Below are 21,126 nucleotides of genomic sequence, written 5' to 3'. Positions count from 1 at the left end.
TCCTGTTTGCCTCAACAAAAATATTTGAAGAAGTTCAAGATCGATTTTCTATTCTCATATTTAGATTCAAGGTCATTTACTACTCATTCCAACAAATGCTGTGCACCTTTTTTACAGTTATGATTCCTTCCTGTGTGTCTTTTTCCGTGATGATGTCAAACATATCTGTCCCATCACCATCTATAATTCGGTATTCTACTTCTGCATTTTTCCCGGTGTCAGCATCAGTAGCTTTCACGCTCCCAATGGCTGTGCCAACTGGAGAGGATTCAAGAACTCGAAGATGGACAGTATCTGCAAAGAATAAAATGGTAGAGAAGATGAAAGCATGAAGAAGAAGTGAAAGTCATTTCTCCATAGAATATTCAAATGCAAAAGTTGTATCAAAGAAAATTAATCTCAAACTATACAAAGTCATAGTACTGCAGAAAAGTTGCTTGTCTTATATGCTCTCACCCAGGTTCAATCTTGGCAACCCATGTGGCTCCTCAAGACCTACCAGGAGTGATCCTGAGTGAAAAACAAGGAGAATCTATGATGACGGCTGGGGTGTGACCCTGAAACTAATGAACACTAGCTTTTGACTAACTTGAACACATAGGAAGATAACAAATTCAGAAAAATGTGAAACTTTTAAAAAATATTATGATCTTTACTTATTATTAATTATGAGTATCTTAATCATTCTTCAATTGATAGCATTTTATCATAGTCATCATTGGCATTATTACTATTGTTGTATATAAGATTTAATGTTCAAGGGGACACCAGGGAACCAGTTGAATGTGTTTGGGAGGGCAAGCAGTATGAGGGATTGAGCTCAGACTATCAAAAATATGTGCTTTACCGCATAAGCTATTTTCTCAGCTCCTAACTTTTAGGGTTTTTTGTTTGTTTGGTTGGTTGGTTGCTTTGTTTTGCTCTTTATTGGGGGTGGTCACACCAGGCAGCGCTGAGGGCTTACTCCTGGCTTTGCACTTAGAAGTCGCTCCTGGCAGGCTTGAGGTCCACAGGGGATGCCAGAATATAAACCGGGGTCCACTCTGTGTTGGTCATGTGCAAGGCAAATGCCTTACCACTGTGCTATCGTTCCAGCCCTCTAACTTTCAGTTTTAAAGATAAGCATGTTATCTACTGTTTTTCTTTAAGTGACTAGATGTAGCTTTGAGAGTTGATATGTACCCATGTTTATGTTTGTTTTGTTTGTTTTTCCATCACACTCAGCAGTGCTCAGTCTACTCATAACTATGTACTCAAGATCCACAACTATTGTACTTGGGATATCATATAGGATGCCTGGAATAGAACACTGGTCCACCACATGCAAGGCAAGAGCTGAACCCTCTGTACTATTATTATGACACCAACTCAAGGATAATTATATTTTTTATTGTCTTTAATAAAGAAATTCTTAGTTCATTTCAGTGGCAGGCAGAACATTATAGAATCTGTTAACCAGCTACGAGTCCTATTTCTATTTGTGAGATGACAAAGAAAATAGTCTGTGGGAGAAATACAAAGATGTTCTACATATTATTAATAGAAAACAATAAATATCATACATGAACACCTCTACGGATAATGAGATTTATGTTTTTTGCACCTGCTTATAAACCACATCGTACTGACAAATTAATCGAACTGAAGCACACTTCTGATTATAGCAACCTTCTTGCTCATAAACCTTAAGCAATTTATTTAATATAAATAATAAATTCTAGACCTGTTAGCCAGGCAGGCTCAGGTCAAAATGTATCTCCCTTAATGAATTTGGCCTTTTGTCACATTCATGAAATATTTGTACCAGACTAGATTCAACAGTTTTTTACATATGCACTGTATCTCCATATATATTCTGGATATTTTTTCTTTCTCACAAGATAATTTTACTACTGCTTTATTATCACAACTTGCAAAACTGACATAATAAGCTTCATTTTGGAAGCCTTCTGTTTTTTTCAAATTTATATGTTCAATCTCTAACCCTGCTTTAACAGTATCTTTCAATGAAACTATATATACACAGATACCATTAAAGCACTAAAAATAATTATTTAAGGTTGATTTCTTAAGAGTAGTCCCTAATTCAATTTGACTAGTGTTCTTAAGAGAGAAAAAAGAGAGAAAGATACTTATATGGGAGGTGCCCATGGGAAAAACCATCAAATAGATCTCAGAAGAAAATTAGTCAGATGATTTCTTGACCTCAGAATCCTAGCTTTTAGAATCAGAGAAAATCAATTATGCTATTAAAAACACTAAGTCTGCTGTGCCCTGTTATTACCCTTACAAAACTTGTATCTGTGTCTACATCAGCTCTGTTTGGGAATCATTTACACTTATCTAACCAGGTTGTAATTAAGGTGGAGATTACTGCAGAAGTGAGATCCTTACATCTCCCTGTTCTAAACTCAAAATTAAAGAAAAAGTAATGAAAATTAAAGCTTGATTTCAAGTGTTTTTATTTTGATTAAGTAATTTATATGTCTATGCTGATAGATACAAAGAGAGGAGCTGAAATAATGAAAGTAGCATTAAACATTAAAAACTAGAAAAGAAAGATTTATTTGTCAAAGAATTTGAAGATGGTTGAGATACAAATATTTTATGATGAAGTTTAAAACAAATATGTAATAAAGAGAATTAAAATTCTGAAAGTTAATATTTAAAGGCTCAGGAATAACTGTACATATATATATATAATGATACTGTTCAGATAAATGGAAGAAAAGTCAAACATATTTTTGAAATAATTAATGAAAACATAGGAAATACAAAATATGTTCTTTTGGCTAATATAAAAAGTGATCATTTAGTTAAGTAAAACATATTAAATTATATTTGTGTCCTTGTAATTAAAGATAGATAATTCAGTTCAAAATCATAGCTGAAAAAACATTACTGTCATTGGCAGAGATTTGACATAGAAAAAGTATAAATCTCAAACTGAAGGAAAATGACCAAACTAGAAAATGAATTAGAAAACTCAAGCACAGATATGTGGCCTAAAGATAGTTGGTATTTTCACAAAACTGATCTTTTTCTGCTATGAGATTGAAGTAGGAAGGCATATATCAAATGCCAGGTAGTCCAAAAGTGAATACTCAAGATAAAATAATCTCTACCACAAACTAGTCCTAGCAATGATTCACTCAGGATAAGCGATGTTCAGGCATAAATCCCAGGATTAACATTTAACATCCCCATTATGGGTTCAGGTAACCCTGCAGAGCTATATTTTTTGAAGACACAGATAATTCAAACCCCCAAGGGGCACTGGCACCACAACACCAGCAGAGCCACAATCAAAAGGGAGATGCTAATGACTTCTCGGAAAATCAATGCACATGCAAGAAAACTACTGAACTTGGCTTTCTAAAAGGATTCGTGTTGGCTACTTTTTCTCAAACTATTCACCTCTCAGAAAGACAGAAAGGACAGAATTAATAGTCATATCACATCATAATAAAATATAGTTATAAATAATTGGCTTATGAAATTGTGAGGCAGAAAATTGATGACATTGGGTATTGCAGGATATAAAAAATAGATCAGATTTACGTTTTAGTATACACACAAATATATGTATAAATATATATCTATGTTTATAAATACATGTATTTAATTTATACATAGCATTTATATAAGCATATACATATAATAGAGTATATGTGCATTAAAATAATACAAAATTGTTTATCACTTATAGGCAAAATATTGAAAATCCCAGGAATATTTCTAAGTAATACTATTTAGAAGCTTTTTGAAGTATACATGTTAAATATAAAACAACAACCAAAGATTACCAAGAGAAGCTGTCAATAATTCATCTAGGCAAAAGGTAGCAATTTTGTTCTTTATAGAAGCAGACATCCATAGAATTAAAAGTAAGTGCTCAGAGACTTCAATGACCATTACTGATTACAAATTTTAGAAACAAATATTACACATGTGCACACATCAAATGGAAATTTCTGAGGGGCCAGAGAGATAGTAAAGTGAGTAATATGTTTGTTTTTCATATTGCCAACCTAGTTGTATCCCTGTTAGCTCAAATTGTCTCTGGAGCATACCTGATACTCCTGAGGGTTTCTTGAACATCATAAATTATCCCTGATCTCAGAGCTAGGAGTAAGCCAGAAACCAGTAGGTGTGGCTTGAAAAACAAACAAACAAATAAAAAATATGTGAATCTAAAAGTAAACCTAAAAGCTATAATAAGAAAAATAAAATTAAAATGCAGATATACATATATAATATGCTTTCAGTATTACCGTATGTGTATATGCTAAAATTATTTATAGAAATTTCATGGTGCCAGAGAGAGCATGGAGGTAAGGCGTTTGCCTTCCATGCGGAAGGTCGGTGGTTCAAATCCTGGCATCCCCTATGGTCTCCTGAGCCTGCCAGGAGTGATTTCTGAGCATAAAGCCAAGAGAAGCCCCTAAGCACTGCAGGTGTGACCCAAAACAAGCAATCAAACAAACAAACAAACAAAAATGTAAAAAAAAAGAAAAAAAAGAAAGAATATTCAGTTGGGCATAAAGAATTAACAAAAAAAAGAAAAACTGGATATAATGAGTAAAGTGATGGAATGAAAAACTCATACGCATAAAGCTGTTTTATTTATATTTAAAAATAAGAAATTTTATCTAAAAAGATAAAATACAAAGGGATAAACATAACAAATAAAAACATATACTTTGCAAGCTAGACTGCATTGCTGAACAAAACTGAAGACCTAAAGAAATGTTAAAATATCCTATGTTCCTTGATTGAGTGAATAAACATTATTAAACATTATTATTATTATTATTATTATTATTATTAAGGACACTTTACCTAAAACAATCTGTAGATGTATCCTTATTAAGATATAAATGACAATTTTAAAGTAAACAAAACAAATATTTCTAAAGTTGCTTTGAAATAACAGAAAACTCTAATGAAAGTAATCCTTGGAGAAAAAATAATATAAGAATGTTGAAAGTTCCTGATGTTATATTTCAAAACAGTAGTAATTAGAACTGTACTGAATGAAAACAGAAACAGGCATAAATACCAATAGAACATAATGAAAAATGGAAATAAATTTACATGTATTTGGACAACTATTATGTCGCAATAAATCTAAGATATGAGTGGTGACATTTCTAGGGAAGAAAATAATTTTGTGTTTAGCTAACACCCAAATAATTTCAAGGCTGCCAGGTTTGGCCCAAAATAAATAAATAAATAAATAAATAAATAAATAAATAAATAAATAAAAGTAAACAAAAATAAACAGGGAAAAAGGCAAAATATGTTTTAAAAAAGTAATATCTTTAATTAAGCACCATGATTACAAACATGTGTGTATTTGGGTTTCATTCTTAAAAAGAACACCGTCTTCTCCAGTGCAACATTCCCACCACCAGTGTCCCACAACTCGCTCCTCCCTCACACCCTGCCTGTATTCAAAACAGGCATTCTACTTCTCTCACTTATTAACATTGTCAAGCTAGTCATCAGTGTAGTTATTTATCTAACTGCACTCACACCTCTTTGTGGTGAACTTCATATCATGAGAAGGTCCTTCTAGCCACCATCTCTATTGTCTCTGGGCATTATTACAATATGTCTTTTATTATTCTTAAAACCAATAGATGAGTGAGACTTCTGTGTCTATCTCTGTCCCTCTGACTTATTTCACTCATCATAATAGAGCCCATGATCATCCATATATAGGAAAATTTTATGATTTCATATAATAATAATAATAATAATAATTATAATAATAATGCCAAGAGACAATAGAGATGAGGGCTGGAAGGACAGGCTAACTATATAAAGCTCAACACAAAGAGTGTATATTCATAATAGTTGTTCGTGTAATTATTTTTCTATACTATTTTATTCTATACTATACTATACTAACTATACTATACTATACTATACTATACTATACTATACTATATTATACTATACTATGCTATGCTATGCTATGTTATGCCATGCCACGCCACGCCATACCATGCCACACCATATCTCACCACACCACACCACACCACACCATACCATACCATACCAAACCATACCATACCATACCATACCATACCATACCATACCATACCATACCATACCATACCATACCATACCATACCACACCACACCACACCACACCATACCATACCATACCATACCATACCATACCATACCATACCATACCATATCATACCATACCATACCATACCATACCATACCATACCATACCATACCATACCATACCATACCATACTATACTATATTATACTATACTATACTATGCTATGCTATGCTATGCTATGCTATGCTATGCTATGCTATACTATACTATACTATACTTTACTATAGTGCAGTTATTTCTCTAACTGTACTCACCACTCTTTATTGTACAATAACAAAGATATCTAATTCCACAGGTCTGACTTTGACAATTACAATTGAGCAGAACTTCTGGAACCATAATTACTCTATACTAGGCTTCGTCCTAAGAACTGTCCAAAAACCAAGACCACTAATTACAGAAGATTGATTACTACAACAGTGATGGAACAGAAATTCTAGAACTGTAAAGAAAGAATCTATACTAGGCTTCATTCTATGACCTGTGTAAATACCAAGATCTCTAGGTACAGAGACCTGATTTTATCATCCCCAACTAAGGGGTTATTATTTTATATAACAAATTTAACTATTCCTTTTCATTTAATACACACTTTTCAATGCATTTCAAAATGCACATTTTAACAATATTCTAGAATGATATCTGTTTTCAGGAACTATTGTGTGGCCAAAATAAAGTACAATTTATTTCCAAACTTAAGAATACATTTCTGTACTGTGAGTGTATAAAGAAACTACTCAATCATAATTAAAAAATTTCAATATTAGTTTGTTGAACACAAGTATCCTGGTTCATTCAGCAAACTAAAATATTTTAATTTCGAGCTCCAAGTGTATAAACTGTGTAGTGCAGGGGAGCTGAATTAGGGAATGGAAAGAAAACATGATTGTTATGTGTCTGTGACAAAGGCAAAGCCCAGCTTGTCACCCATCTACATTTCATTTCCCCTTAAAGACATCCATTTGCATGTTCCTCATTTTTTATCTTCCAGATGACAGAGCTTTAATTATGTGGTATGCTTTCCTATCAATTTCAATTTATGGTTGTTTTAAATTCACTCCCAGGTGTCAGATTAAATCATCTGCTTCTCTTTTCATGTTTAAGGAAGATAAATATTTCATCCTGGTGAGTATGTTCTTGGTTTTGTTATCGATATAAGCACAAAAGCATGAATGCTGGGAGGAGAAAGGTAATTGCTATTTCTGTCTCACATACAGAAAATTGCATTTAGCAGTAAAAATCTAAAAGGCAATGTTGCGACAAGTGCTTACTAAAGACCAGGTAAAATATATACGGCTCTTTACATAAGTTCCATTTTAGACCATCTAAAAATATTAAATTACCATCGTCTTGTTTAGTTTTATTTTTGCTCACACTATAGTGTGTTCAGGGACCTTTTCCAACACTGTTCAACACAGGAGACCTTCTGTGCTGCCAGAGTGAACCTAGGTAGAATATATGCAAGTCAAGTAAATGCCTTAGTCCCTGGAGTAACTCTCTAGCCCTCAAGTACATCTTTCATATTTTGAGATTTTTAGATTCAAGGTTAAGTATTACAGATCACTTGTTCTATAAAAATTTGACTAGTGAGACCTTAACACTCAAAATTTAAAATCACAGCTGATTTATGTTCAAGAATCAAAAGTAATTGACAGTTTCTTGCAATAGATGCTAGACAAAAGACATAAACTGTTAAACTAAGGCAGTGATGTCTTGGAAACAAAAGACATGCCCCAAAACAAGGAGACCAAAAAGAGCGGCTTAGGGTTTTGAGATTGTCAAAAGAAATAACATGTTTTGTTTGTTAATAAAAACAGGAAGGTGCTATATAGGGTATAGCTATGAATTGTTTGTGGTTTAGGTTTGTCTCTTAAGAAGGATTCCTATCGCTGTGTGCTCCTGCCCCCATATAAACATATAGAAGTTAGCTTAGGTATATATTAAAGTAGAGAGGTGGGGAGGGCAAGAGATACACTGAATACAGACAGATAGGTAGGTATAGTACTTGTAAGGAAAGGAAATTAATAGATCAACTTTTGGATATGTATAGGTTTTGTGTCTCTAGTACTAACCATTGTGTTAGTGAGGTCTATCTATATAGGTGTTTGCCCTTTGCAGTATTTTCCGCAGCATTCTATATATCAGCTTTCTTTCCTTTCCTATAGAGGAGGTAACCATGTGGTTTTTACTTGACATGGAATGAATTGATGGCAATGAAGAGAAGAAGGTGGAAGAAGAGGGAGACAAGAAGAGAGAAAAGGGAAAACAAAACAGAACAATACAAACCAACAATTAAACAACACCAACACAAATATGAAGTAATGAGAAGGTAAAGCAAGGACATGTTAGTTTGCTTGAATGTGTTCGATGCTTAGGCCCTGTAGTAAAAATCTGTAGGTCACGGTTCTGCTTCGGTGGTCTGGCTGGTCATGCACTTCCTAAAAGAAGACATAATCTAGAGATAAAGGGTATGTTAAAGAGTTATATCTGGACATTTTCATGATGCAAGATGAGTATGGTGCCTCGTGTGACTCAGCATCAAGGTACCACCGTAGGAATTTCACCCTTTGTATTCAGGAACCCCTATGGGCAGAAAAACTGAGAGGTTATTTTAAATGTGGTAAGGTTAAGGCATTCAACCATAATGTTTTGAAATGTTTCCATTGGAGTCAATAATTTCCCATCATAACATTTACCTGTATTCCTGTATAAGATTCCTAGTAAATTATTATGGGCCTTTGTAGTAAAATGATAATTACATACCTGTTCTCTCTATGCTGCTGTTTCTGCTGTTGCTGGTTTCTTTATGATATAATGTATAGTCGGGCTTCGTGTTGTTTCTCTTCCCTTTGTTTTGATATCTACTTCCCAGTATATGGTGATTATTACAGTGTTTGAGGTTTCTATCCTGTTACACCCTGTTATTTAATTGTGGGGTTTTGTTTATATATCTGGTACCTATATAACCCCTCCCATGTATTATCCCCTCTCCCCAACTCAGAAACCTGACTATCCCTTCACCCCTTAATCCAATCCCCGATATCCCCACCATGTTATAACTCTTCACCCTCAGTTCTTAACCCATTAGGCATCAAGACCAACCTCCTACCTACACCAACGAACCAGTACCCAGTTCCCAAGTGAAGAGACACCCACTCAAACTCACACCTCATTCCTGGCAAGAAAATACAACCAACACTCCAACTGACTCATGCAGTGTGGCCCTCCTAACCACCTCTCCCTATTGTGGACTGTGGCTTAATACCAGATTAGCTCCAAAAGGACTCCCATTGCTAGAACTCTACCTAAGACCTCCCTGCCTGGAGCCCACATCTCACGAGGAAATCTCAAAAGACAATGGGGAAGCCCATACTATCATCATTATAGACCTATATAACACTAATTCTTATACTGTTTCTCCCCAAATGTAAAGTAATCTCCTGTATCACTTTCTCCCTTTTTCTTTGTTTTCTTTTTCTTCCCCCCCTTGTTCGTTTTTTTTTTTTTTATTATTATTATTTGTTTTGTTCTACTTTTTGTTTTTTTGATTTGATTTGTTTTGTGCTTCTTTCGGGTCACAGCTGGCACAGCTGGCGGTGCTCGCAGGGTGCTCCTGGCTCTGTGCTCGGAAGTTGTCCCTGGTGGGCATGGGGGACCATGTGGGATGCTGGGATGTGAACCACTGTCCTTCTGCGGGAAGGACAGACGCCTTGCCTCCATGCTATCCCTCCCGGCCCCACTTTATTCTTTTAATTATGTCCTTTATTTAATCCTTTTATTTTCTTTTAAGAAACTTTTTTCTTTAGATATGTCTGAGCATATATAATTTTAGTTTCTGTCATGGGTCTGTTTTCTTCTCTCTCCACCCCCAAATCGACCAGCAATATAATGTAGCACCACTTCTTCCTGCAAAAGCATATTGAAAATAGGGGAAATTTTACGAGTATAAACAAGCTCTTATCTACTAGGGATAAGAATTTATACTTTTTTACAATACAGGGACATCTCCCATCCTGAATGTATGTCATGGGGAACCAACCTAGACTCCAGGGAAATAGGCACCGACCGTCCAACCTTGACTCCTGGATCCCAGACATAGAAACGACAGAGTTCTCCACAACAGCTCCAGGAACCAAGTCCCCTCCAGGGCATTCATAATGCTGCTCTGATGCCAATATACACCAGTTCTAAATTGATAAGCTGACAAAGAGGAAATGGTAACAACTAGATCTAAGAGCAAGTTATCCTTCCTCACCAGCCAATGATAAGACAAAATCAGAAGAATTGTTATCCTTTGATCTGTGCAAAAACTAAGATTGCTATATACAGATGACTGGTTGTTACAACCAGGACTAGACAGTATGCATCCCGGGACCACCTCCAACAACAACAAGAAGCTATAACCTAGCTTTTGGTCTACAATTGTTCAACACACAAGATCTCCAATTCCAGAGTTCTGACTGAGACAACCGCAAGTGAACTGGTCTTCCAGAAACATAACGAAAGACTCTGTCCCAGGCTCCATCCTAGGAGCAACATAATGACCAAGAACACCAACTACAGAATATGAATTAAAACGACACGGGCGGTGGCGCTAAAGGTAAGGTGCCTGCCTTGCCAGCGCTAGCCTTGGACGGACCGCGGTTCGATCCCCCGGTGTCCCATATGGTCCCCCAAGCCAGGAGCAACTTCTGAGCGCATAGTCAGGAGTAACCCCTGAGCGTTACCGGGTGTGGCCCAAAAACCAAAAAACCAAAAAACAAAAACACGACACTGAAGAAGCAGAACTGCTAGAACCACAAAGAAAGCCTTCATCATTAGCTCCATTCCTTGAGCTGCACAGTCACCAAGATCTCTAGATATAGAGGACTAATTTTACCATCCATGACAAAGCAAAAGTCTTCCATACACCACAAAAGCACCGAGAGGAGAGTAAATGATCATGCAAGGAGTCTATAGTTAATCCCATGACAGTATACTTCAGGGATGGAGAAACCCTGTGTCTCCTAGGCCAAGGAAATTCCCTCTATAATATCCCCAATAGTTACTGTGCCTATGCAGGGGAAAAAAGAAAAAAAGGCACAAAATAATCATTTTTCCACATATATATCTATCAATTGATTGTTTTTTTTTTTTGATGTCCTTATTTTGAAGTTGATGTCTCCTTTTTATTTTATATTATTTAATCTTATCTTTCTCTTTCTTTTTGCACTCTGGCATGATTTGAATTCAGAACCAAGACTAATGTGTGGTGCTTCTCTTTATTGCTGTAGGGCTCAGTGGATATTTAATTTGACATATATTTTCGTATTGTTATGGTGTTTCAATTACCTTTTTCAAGTCCTCTCTTAAACTGAGGTTGATAGCCACTAGAAGGACTCCGCCCATTTTCAGGATATTTTTATTATTTTTTAAATTTTTTTTTTGCTTAATCTTTATCCCATTCTATTGCTTTTCTTTTCCTCAAACAAAACCACATAACTCGATTTATCTAGCTTAGCCTCTCAAATAGAGGGAGAAACAAGGGAGGGTACCAGGACCAAACAGATGTATGATCACTGATAGTAAGCTAGACAAATAGGGGACCACCTACTCTAGCAGCCCGGGGAGTAATGGTGGGGGATATGGGTTGCAGAAAGGGAACAGGGAAGCGGGAAGGACAAATTTGGTGATGGGTATTCCCCTGATCCAATGTTAATATGTACCTAAAATACTAATGTGAAAGATATGTAAGCCACTATGATCAAAATAAAAAATAAAAAAAATAAAAAAAATAAAAAAATAAAAACAGGGAGGTGCAATCAAATGTCACTTGTCTTTTCCTTTTGTTCTCTGTCCTTATTTCAATTCACATTTATAGAAGCACTCTATTTTTTTCAAAGATGAAAGAAAAATTCATGACATATATGAATGAACAAAATAATTTCACATTAGTTTATTTTATTTGCTTTGTATGTAATCTCATTGTTATATCTCTATGCTGCCTAATAATCTCAAACAATACTTGCTTCAAGAAAAATGGCACAATTATGCGCGTTTATAAAACATTCCATTGTATAATGTTTAAAAGATGTTTTTTAATGAGCTTAACAGGAAGAAATTAAAAACAAGATAAGGCTCCTTGGAGAAAACTGCAGAGTAGTTAAGGAAATTATGCAATGCTAAATGGGCATTTAGGAGAAAGGAGAGGATAGTTGAAAGTCACACTAGAGACTGAAACAGAAATTCAGGCTCTGGAAAGACAGGAACCTATGTTTGTGAGCACTGGAGACAGAATCACTGACTTAGCTTTGGGCATTTCAGTTAAATCAGAGCAAAGTGAAAACGTTGGGCCAGGGCTGGGTTTCCTGTTCCTACTGCTGAAGAAAGCAACAAAGAAAAAAGTCTTTTAGACAAATCCTGACATTCGTTTCCAAAGAAGAAAACATATCTAGATGCAGATCTTGGAAATGGACTTTATGCAATTTGGAATTGAAAGATACACACTATTACAGCTACTTGAAATAATTAAAAATTTCAATGACTAGAAACATGTGAACATTTTCCCACTAAGAGAGGTTAAAATTGTCTGAAATTACACTTGCAATAGAGGAAAAGATAAGTATTCTGCAATGTGCCCAATATAAATCTGTATATTACCAATATTTCCAACAGAAGCACAATGAATTTTAATGTATATACATATAGTTAGATTTAGATTTTATTTTTCATAAGTCAACCTGCTATTTTCATTTTTGTAGAGGAGAGCATAATATAGCTCTCTAAATCTCAGAATGCTGAATGTCAAGTAATTTGACTAAAACCAACTTACTTTGGTTTAAATTTTATTTGGTGTCATTTCTAGGTGTGCAAATAACAACATTAGAATATCATACATTGTTCACTCTTGGAAAATTGTATATGTCCACAGTGATGTCTGTTTCCTATAAATCACATTGTGAGCTTCATCCATACCTTCAATTATCTACTATATATTTATAATCAATTTTCTTATTCATGAACCCCAGAACCAAAGGAACAGATGAATCTAAAATCTCTCACTTTCTTCAATAATAAATTCTGTGATAAAAAAATCTAAAAAGTATCTTTTGTTATCCTTTTTTCCATTTTATTATCCTAATTTGCAAAAATTCTGTGTGTATTTCAATTTATTTAAATATATCTTGAAATCTTCCTTCTCCTCAAAATCACTTCACAGCCTCTCATCAACTCTCGCTCTTCTGGTTCATAAAATGGGCTTTATTGTTGTCAGGAAAATGAGTGATCTCATAAAGAGTACTCCCTTAGAAAATATATGTGGCAGTTCATTTCTCAGTTCAAAATTTTTATGTTGATGACACTGTCAGTATTTCCATTCTCATTGCTTACAGCCCATATATGAAATGCTGATTTCAGACATACCAATTCACACTCATTTCCCTGAACAGCACCTTTTGACAGTCAGCCCCACCTAGCAAATATAGTCTACAGAATTCTTGTTTATCTGCCTGTAAAAACAACTTTCTCTTTTTCCCCCTACACTGAAGAATTCTCATTTTATGACATGGAGTTCCATCAAGACTAAAGTGTTGATTAATTAAATACATATATATGCTCATAAATACACACATATAAAATACATGAATTTATACAACATATACAGACCACCAATATCCAAAGTATGAAAAAAAATTTGTGTTTAACAGAACATGTGAAAGAAAGCAAAAAAGGAAGGAAGGAAGGAGGAGAGAAGGGAGGAAATGAAGGAAAAAGGAAGGAAGAAGGGAGGGAATAAAGGAAGAAAAGAATGGGGATGGAAGGAAAGTGTGAAGGAAGGAGGAAGAAAAGAAAGGTGGGAGGAAAGAGGATAGAATAAAGAAAGAAAGAATGGAAGGAAGATGGGAGGAAAGTGGATAAGATGAAGGGAGAAAGGAGGGAAGGAAGAAAGGAAGAAGGAATGAAAGAAGAAAGAAAGGCAGGAAGGAAGTAGGAAAGGAAGGAGAAAAGGATGGATGGTGGGAAGGAGGGGAGGAAAGAAAGAGGGAAGGAAGGAAAGAGGTAGAGAAAGAAGAAAGGAAGGAAAGAAGAAAGTATGGAAGGAAAGAAGGGGGAAGAAGAAAGGAAGGAAAGAAGGAACTATAGAAGGAAGGAGGGGGGAGAAAGAAAAGGAAGGGGAGGGAGAAAAAGAAAGAAGAAAGAAGGAAAGGAAGAAAAGAGAGAAGGAAGGAAGTTAGGAAAGGAGGGAGGGAAGGAAAAGGGAGGGAAGGAATGTGTGAGAGAAGGAAGATAGGAATGAGGGAGAGAAAGAAGGAAAGTAGAAAGGAAAGAGGGAGGGAAGTAAAGAAAGGAGGAAATATAATGGAAGTGGTGAGGGAAAATAAAAGAAGGAAGGAGGGATGGAAGTAAAGAAAGAAGAAAGGAGGGAGGGAAGAAAGGAAAGAGAGAATGAAGATAGGAGAGAAGGAAGGAAGGTAAGAAAGAAGGAGGGAGGAAAAGAATGAAGTAGGGAGGGAAAGAAGGAAGGATGGTAAGAAAGAAGGAGGGAGGAAAAGAAGGAAGTAGGGAGGGAAGTAAGTAAAGAAAGACGGAAGGTAGGTAGGAAGGAAGGTGAGAGGGAAGGAAGGAAAGAAGGAAAGATGGAGGGAAGAAAGGAAAGAAGCAGGAAAGGAGGGTGGAAAAGCAGGAAAGAAGGATTTTAGTTTAGTATAACCTAGCAAAGTTTCTGATTCATAGTATGGTTTCATTTGGAGTTTTATAAATTAGGCAAATTTTTGATGTTTTTGGGTCATACGCATTGATGTTCAGGGTTCTACTCTCAGTAATCACTCCTGTTGGTGCTCAGGGGACAATTTGGGATGCTAGTGACTGAAAAGGGCCATACAATCACAGAACATTCATCCTATGCACGGTACCATGTCTTTTCTTCCAAATCAACTAATTTTAAAAACTTGATGTCTTTGTAATTTTTGCCACAGATAGGCATTGATCGCATGTAAAAAAAAATCTAGCAAAAATCTGAATTTTGGTGAACAGCAGATATCAGAGTTCTATGTAACTAGCACAAATAGTTTCCAGATATAAGGATATTTGTTTCTCTAAATAATAAAAATAAAAAAGGAGGGAATGAAAGAGACATTTAAAAAAATTCATTTCTTCTTCTCAGCCCTTAAAGCATCCTCCTTGGGACAAACTTGACTATTGCTCTAGTGAAAATGTGCTTGGTAATTTAAAAATATGCAGATTAGCCTGGGGCCTACATTACCTTAGAATCCCCAGCAGAGGAGAGCTTGATTCTATTTACAAAGCAGAAATCAGCACTTATTAAATCAAATCTCTCTTGTATGGGGCAGGGATTATGGGAGTCTCACAGCTCACTGAAAGTACGTGTCTTAAATCCCTATGTGTATCATACAGACATTTCCTTGAAAGACCTTGTCTTCTGTAAACCTGTTTATTTATTGCTGAAGCAGTAAAAAAAAAAAAAAAAAAAAGCCTGTGAATTTGTCATTCGTGTTTCATTCCTTGAAGTTGCAGAAGCAACAGCTAATAAAAGTTTTATTTCCCTGTATTTGCATTAAAATGTGTAGACATTTAAAAGTCCAATCGTTAATCATGAAATTAGCCAAAGGTAGATTACATTGGGAAAAATAAGATATATTTCATGCAACCATTTATTTTTGGGTTAAGCAATTAGAAGAAAGTACAGTTCTGAGTCATAGAACCTGGATTTTTAATCCGGCTCATATTTTCTGGCTCTAGAATCATGAATAGATGATTTGTTCTTATTATATCTTTATTTAAGCACCATGATTACACACATGTTTGTAGTTGGGTTTCAGTTATAAAAAAGAACACCTCACTTTACCAGTGCAACCTTCCCACCACCAATGCCCTATCTTCCTCCTCCCTACCCCTTGCTGGTATTCGAGACAGTTATTCAAATATTTCTCTCACTCACTACCATTGTCATGATAGTTGTCAGTGTAGTTCTTTCTCTAACTTCACCCAACACTCTTGTGGGAAGCTTCATATCTTGGGAAGGTCCTTCCAGCCCTCATCTCTATTGTCTCTGGGTATTATTACAATAATATATTTTATCTTGCTTAAATAATTAAATACCATATATTTTATCTCCCTTAATACCATAGTGAGACTATTATGTGTCTATTTCTCTCCTTCTGACTTATTTTACTCAGCATAATAGTTTCAAGTCCATCCAGGTATGGGGATATTTTTGACTTCATTTTTTCTGATGGCTGCATAGTATTCCATTGTGTTTGTACCACAGTTTCTAGAACCACTCATCTGTTATCTGTGTTTATAGATTCTGGCTATTGTAAATAGCACTGCAATGAATTACAGGTGTGCAGAAGTATTTTTGTATTGTGTTTTCATGTTCCTAGACTATATACTTAGGTGTGGTATAGCTGAATCATATGGAAGAAACCATAAGGTATATAGGAGAACACGTAGTTAAAACTCTTCATAACATTGAGTCTAAAGGCATCTTCAATGAAAAAGCACCATTATCTAAACAAGTGGAAGCAGAGATCAAACAAACAAGACTACATTAAACTATGAAGCTTCTGTACCTCAAAGAAAATAGTGAATAGGATACAAAGGCTACCACAGAATGGGAGAAACTATTCATCTAATACTCACCAGATAAGGGGGCTATAATCTAAGATAGTAAAGTAATGTCAGAAACTTAACTAGAAAAATTAATTTATACTGTCAAAAAATGGAGAGAAGATATGAACAGATACTCAAAGAAGAAATAGGAAAACTGCCTAAAAGGCACATAAAAAAATTCTCCACATTTCTAATCATCCGGAAAATGCAAATCAAACAACAAGGTACCATCTTGCCACAAACAATCTTTACAGATTGATATTGGACTCTGTAGAAATTTTACCTTTTGTATTTTTCTTATAATTGTAATCCTTTGAATTTATATTTGGTACTACACTTTTTTGACTATCGTAATTAATGTTTTTTCTATTTTAGTTTTTAATCTTAGGAGTTGATGTTGTATTACATTAGGGTTTTGCTTTCTTGACTTTAGGTTAGTAGGTTAGATATTGTTGTCTATAATTTCCTAAATGATATTTTTGTCTGGTCTCAGGGCTTTTTGGGTGGGCACATCATAGGCAAAATACTAGGTTTATAGGAGGTTCCATCCATTTTGGATGTATCTTCAAGTTGTTTATTTACACAGGGAGGGTCTCTGCCTTAAACATTTTGTTTTGGTTTGTGAATTAAGCCCCCATCTATAAATAATCGACCTTATTGGTACATCAATTTCGGATATCATATGGACTTCAGCCTGGATTAAGAACTTGGATTAAGTTCAGAAGCCTATTGATCATCATTGCAGTGGCCCCCACTGTGCAGGGGGTATATGCTTCTTTCTCCAAAATAAGGGCCTAATTCAATGACCTCAAAGATGGGCTGTCTGGTCTACCTGGACTTGAATGAAAATGGGGCCGGAGAGATAGCATGGAGGTAAGGCGTTTGCCTTTCATGCAGAAGGTCATTGGTTCAAATGCCGGTATCTGCCAGGAGCGATTTCTGAGCGTGGAGCCAGGAGTAACTCCTGAGCAATGCCAGGTGTGACCCAAAAAACCACCACCATCAACAACAACAAATAAAGAAAAGGTGCTTCTTCTTGTCTGCTACACAACCTTTCTGGCGTCTCTTCGAAGGATCTATGTATGTCTTAGATTTATCTTCTCAGGAGCTTGTAGTTGATTCCTTGATACATGTTTCTGGTATTAGACACCCTGTGTTTAGGTTAGAAGTTTTTTCTTTACATTTTCCTGTGATGCGCTTATGCAAACAGCCACTCTTTTATTATTGACTAGTTTTTCCTTTAATAATTGTAGACAATATTGTTCGTTTACTAAAAACAAATGGGGTAATTGTGTACGTAAATATTTTAGGGGATTATTATGTTACTGACCCTACCCTGAACTTTGATTTTGCCCTACCCTAGGGTGTGACCTGGCATTCTGCTCCCACCCTATGGTGGTATCTGATTCTACTTCCACCATTGGATGGTACCTGATTCTGGGGGATAAAAACAAGGGTCTGTGGAAGGCAAGAGGCTTTTGGCTGGAACTTATGCTGAGTCTTTGGACTTCAGTCTTGTCCACCGAATAAAGCTAATATTTCCACAAGCCTGACTGTCTGCGAGCTGTTTACCCGCTGTTTCACCTCAGAACCGTCCGAGCTGGAGGGGAAAGACCTCATCCCCTAACCCTCCATCAGTCATCCTCTTCAGGGGCTGACTTGCAACATAATAGGGGGGATTTGGGGAGAAAAAAGTCTAATTCATTGCTGCTGGTTATGCTGTCTTGTCCAGCCTTTATGGAAAACAATATGGAGTTTTCCTCAGACATCATAGTTTTTAGAATTGGATATGACTATTTAAGGGACACTGTTAGCCTTCCACACATAGATCAAATGCTCCAAACATTTAGGCTACTGACTAGAACACAATTTTTATGGTGGTGTTTGCTGCTTTTAGTCAACTATGCACCTCAAAAACTCTTATTAAGATTACTATATTAATACTTGATTTATATTCACAAACATTTTGTATTGATATAATATTGTTCCTATTACTATTATTTTTTGGAGAAATCTTTATTTAAATTTAAGCAATCCATACAAAATTTTTAAAGTAATTTAATGAACTAAAAAACAAGCTCATTCATTTATATCAATATATAATACCTTAGAGAGTGCAAATGCGGGATTGATTCTATTACTTTCAATTAGCAGCAGTTTTGTATAAATTTTAGAGATATTTTGATGGGAAAGTACATATATGTAATATCAAATACTCAAGTAATTAGAATCTCATTTAAGTTATTGTACAAATACTAAATTATTTTCTACATTTTATTTTATTAAAAATTTTCCTGAAAATAATAACTTGGATTTTAGACATCCTGATAAACAAACAGATGGTGAAGTATTGTCTTCATTATAATTCTTTATTGTTATGGCAAAACATAATAGATAACAATAAATTTACTCTGAAAATCTAAGCATAGATAACATGCATATACAATTACCTTAATTTTATTTTTTATTTTATTCTATTTTTTTAAGATTGTTCTTTGGCAAAGTAAAAATGCAAAAATGCTAGTAATGTAGAGCATAAAGCCTAAAAAGACTGAAAAAGTTCTCCCTAACAGAACATAAAGTCAAATTTATACCAGTTTTATTATAAAATTTTACAGCTTTATTTGAAAAAATAAATCTAATGTCAATTCTGCTTTTTCATTTAGTTATTTAATATAACAGGCATTTTCTTACTAGCTGACAATATGTATCTTTTATAATTTTATAGGAATCCTTCAATTTAGGATCCTTTAGTTTGTATAAATTATAAAACAGTTGATTTTGATATTTCAGAAAAGAAGTAGGTATGTCTTAAATTCTTTTTAGAGCTAATTTGATAGTTTCTGAATTTCACTTTATTTTATACTATATTATATTCCCATTTTTTCTTTTTTTTTAATCCATATCCTGCTTTTGAATTAGCAGGATTAATATCATTAAAATGGCAATACTCCCCAAAGCGTTGTACAGATTTAATGTGATGTCTCTACAGATACCCATGACATTTTTCAAAGAAGTGGATCAGACATTTCTGAAATTCATTTGGAATAATAAACACCCACAAATAGCTAAAGAAATACTTGGGAAAAAGAATATGGGAGATATTACTTTCCCCAATTTTAAATTGTATTACAAAGCAACAGTTATCAAAACAACATGGTATTGGAAAAAAGACAGACCGTCAGATCAGTGGAATAAGGCTTGAGTACTCGGAGAATATTCCCCAGACATACTTTCACCTAATTTTTGATAAATGGGACAGGAAAGGCCTCTTAAATAAGTGGTGTTGATACAACCGGTTAGCCACTTGTAAAAAAAACAAATTTAGACCTCCAGCTTACACCATGTACAAAGGTAAAATCCAAATGGATTAAAGACCTAGATATCAGACCAACATATAGGTGAAACGCTCCATGACATTGAGACTAAAGGCATCTTTAAGGAGGAAATGGCACTCTCCAAACAAATGAAAGCAGAAATAAAAAGAAGGGACCATATTAAGCTGAGAAGCTTCTCCACCTCAAAGGAAATAATGCCCAGAATACAAGAGCCACCCACTGAGTGGGAAAATCTATTCACCCAACACCCACCAGATAAGGGGCTAATATCCAAAATATACAAGGCACTGACAGAACTTTACAAGAAAAAAAATCATCTAACCCCATCAAAAATGGGGAGAAAAAATGCCACTGACACACACCATGGATGCTCCACACCACTAATGATCAGGGAGATGCAAATCAAAACAACTATGAGGTACCACCTCACACCACAGAGATTGTCACACATCACAAAGAATGAGAACAAGCAGTACTGGCGGGGATGTGGAGAGAAAGAAACTCTTATCCACTGCTGGTAGGAATGCCCTCTAGTCCCACCTTTATGGAAAGTAATATGGAGATTCCTTCAAAAGCTGGAAGTTGAACTCCCATATGATCCAGCTATACCACTCCTAGGTATACCCTAGGAACACAAAAATACGATACAAAAATCCCTTCCTCGCACCTATATTCATTGCAGTGCTGTTTACAATAGCCAAATCTGGAAACAGCCTAGATGCCCCTCAATAGATGAATGGCTAAAAAAACTGTGGTACATATATACAATGGAATATTATTCAGTCATCAGAAGAGATGAAGTAATGAAATGTTCCTATACATGGATGTATATGGAATCTATTATGCTGAGTAAAATAAGTCAGAGAGAGAGATAAACACAAAATGGTCTCACTCATCTATGGGTTTTGAGAAAAATAAAAGACATTTGTGTAATGATTCTCAGAGACAAAATAGAGGAGGACTGGAAGGTCCAGCTCACGACATGAAGCTCACCATAGAGAGTGATGTGTGCAGTCACAGAAATAATTATAC

At 35.2% G+C, this 21,126-nt stretch overlaps 1 protein-coding gene across 2 annotated transcripts in view; it reads right to left on the bottom strand.

Annotated features, from left to right (window-relative positions):
- Window positions 1-21,126, bottom strand: part of CDH10 (cadherin 10) — a 132,308-nt gene that overhangs the window by 38,216 nt on the left and 72,966 nt on the right. For both annotated transcript variants that reach the window (XM_049768379.1, XM_049768380.1), the window contains one exon: window positions 107-294. In XM_049768379.1, coding sequence (XP_049624336.1) covers window positions 107-294 — 188 coding nt within the window. The remainder of the gene's footprint in view (window positions 1-106; window positions 295-21,126) is intronic.

This window comes from Suncus etruscus, chromosome 2 (assembly GCF_024139225.1).
Source record: "Suncus etruscus isolate mSunEtr1 chromosome 2, mSunEtr1.pri.cur, whole genome shotgun sequence".
NCBI classification, from domain to species: Eukaryota; Metazoa; Chordata; class Mammalia; order Eulipotyphla; family Soricidae; genus Suncus; species Suncus etruscus.
This window is presented reverse-complemented; position numbering and strand designations above follow the sequence as displayed.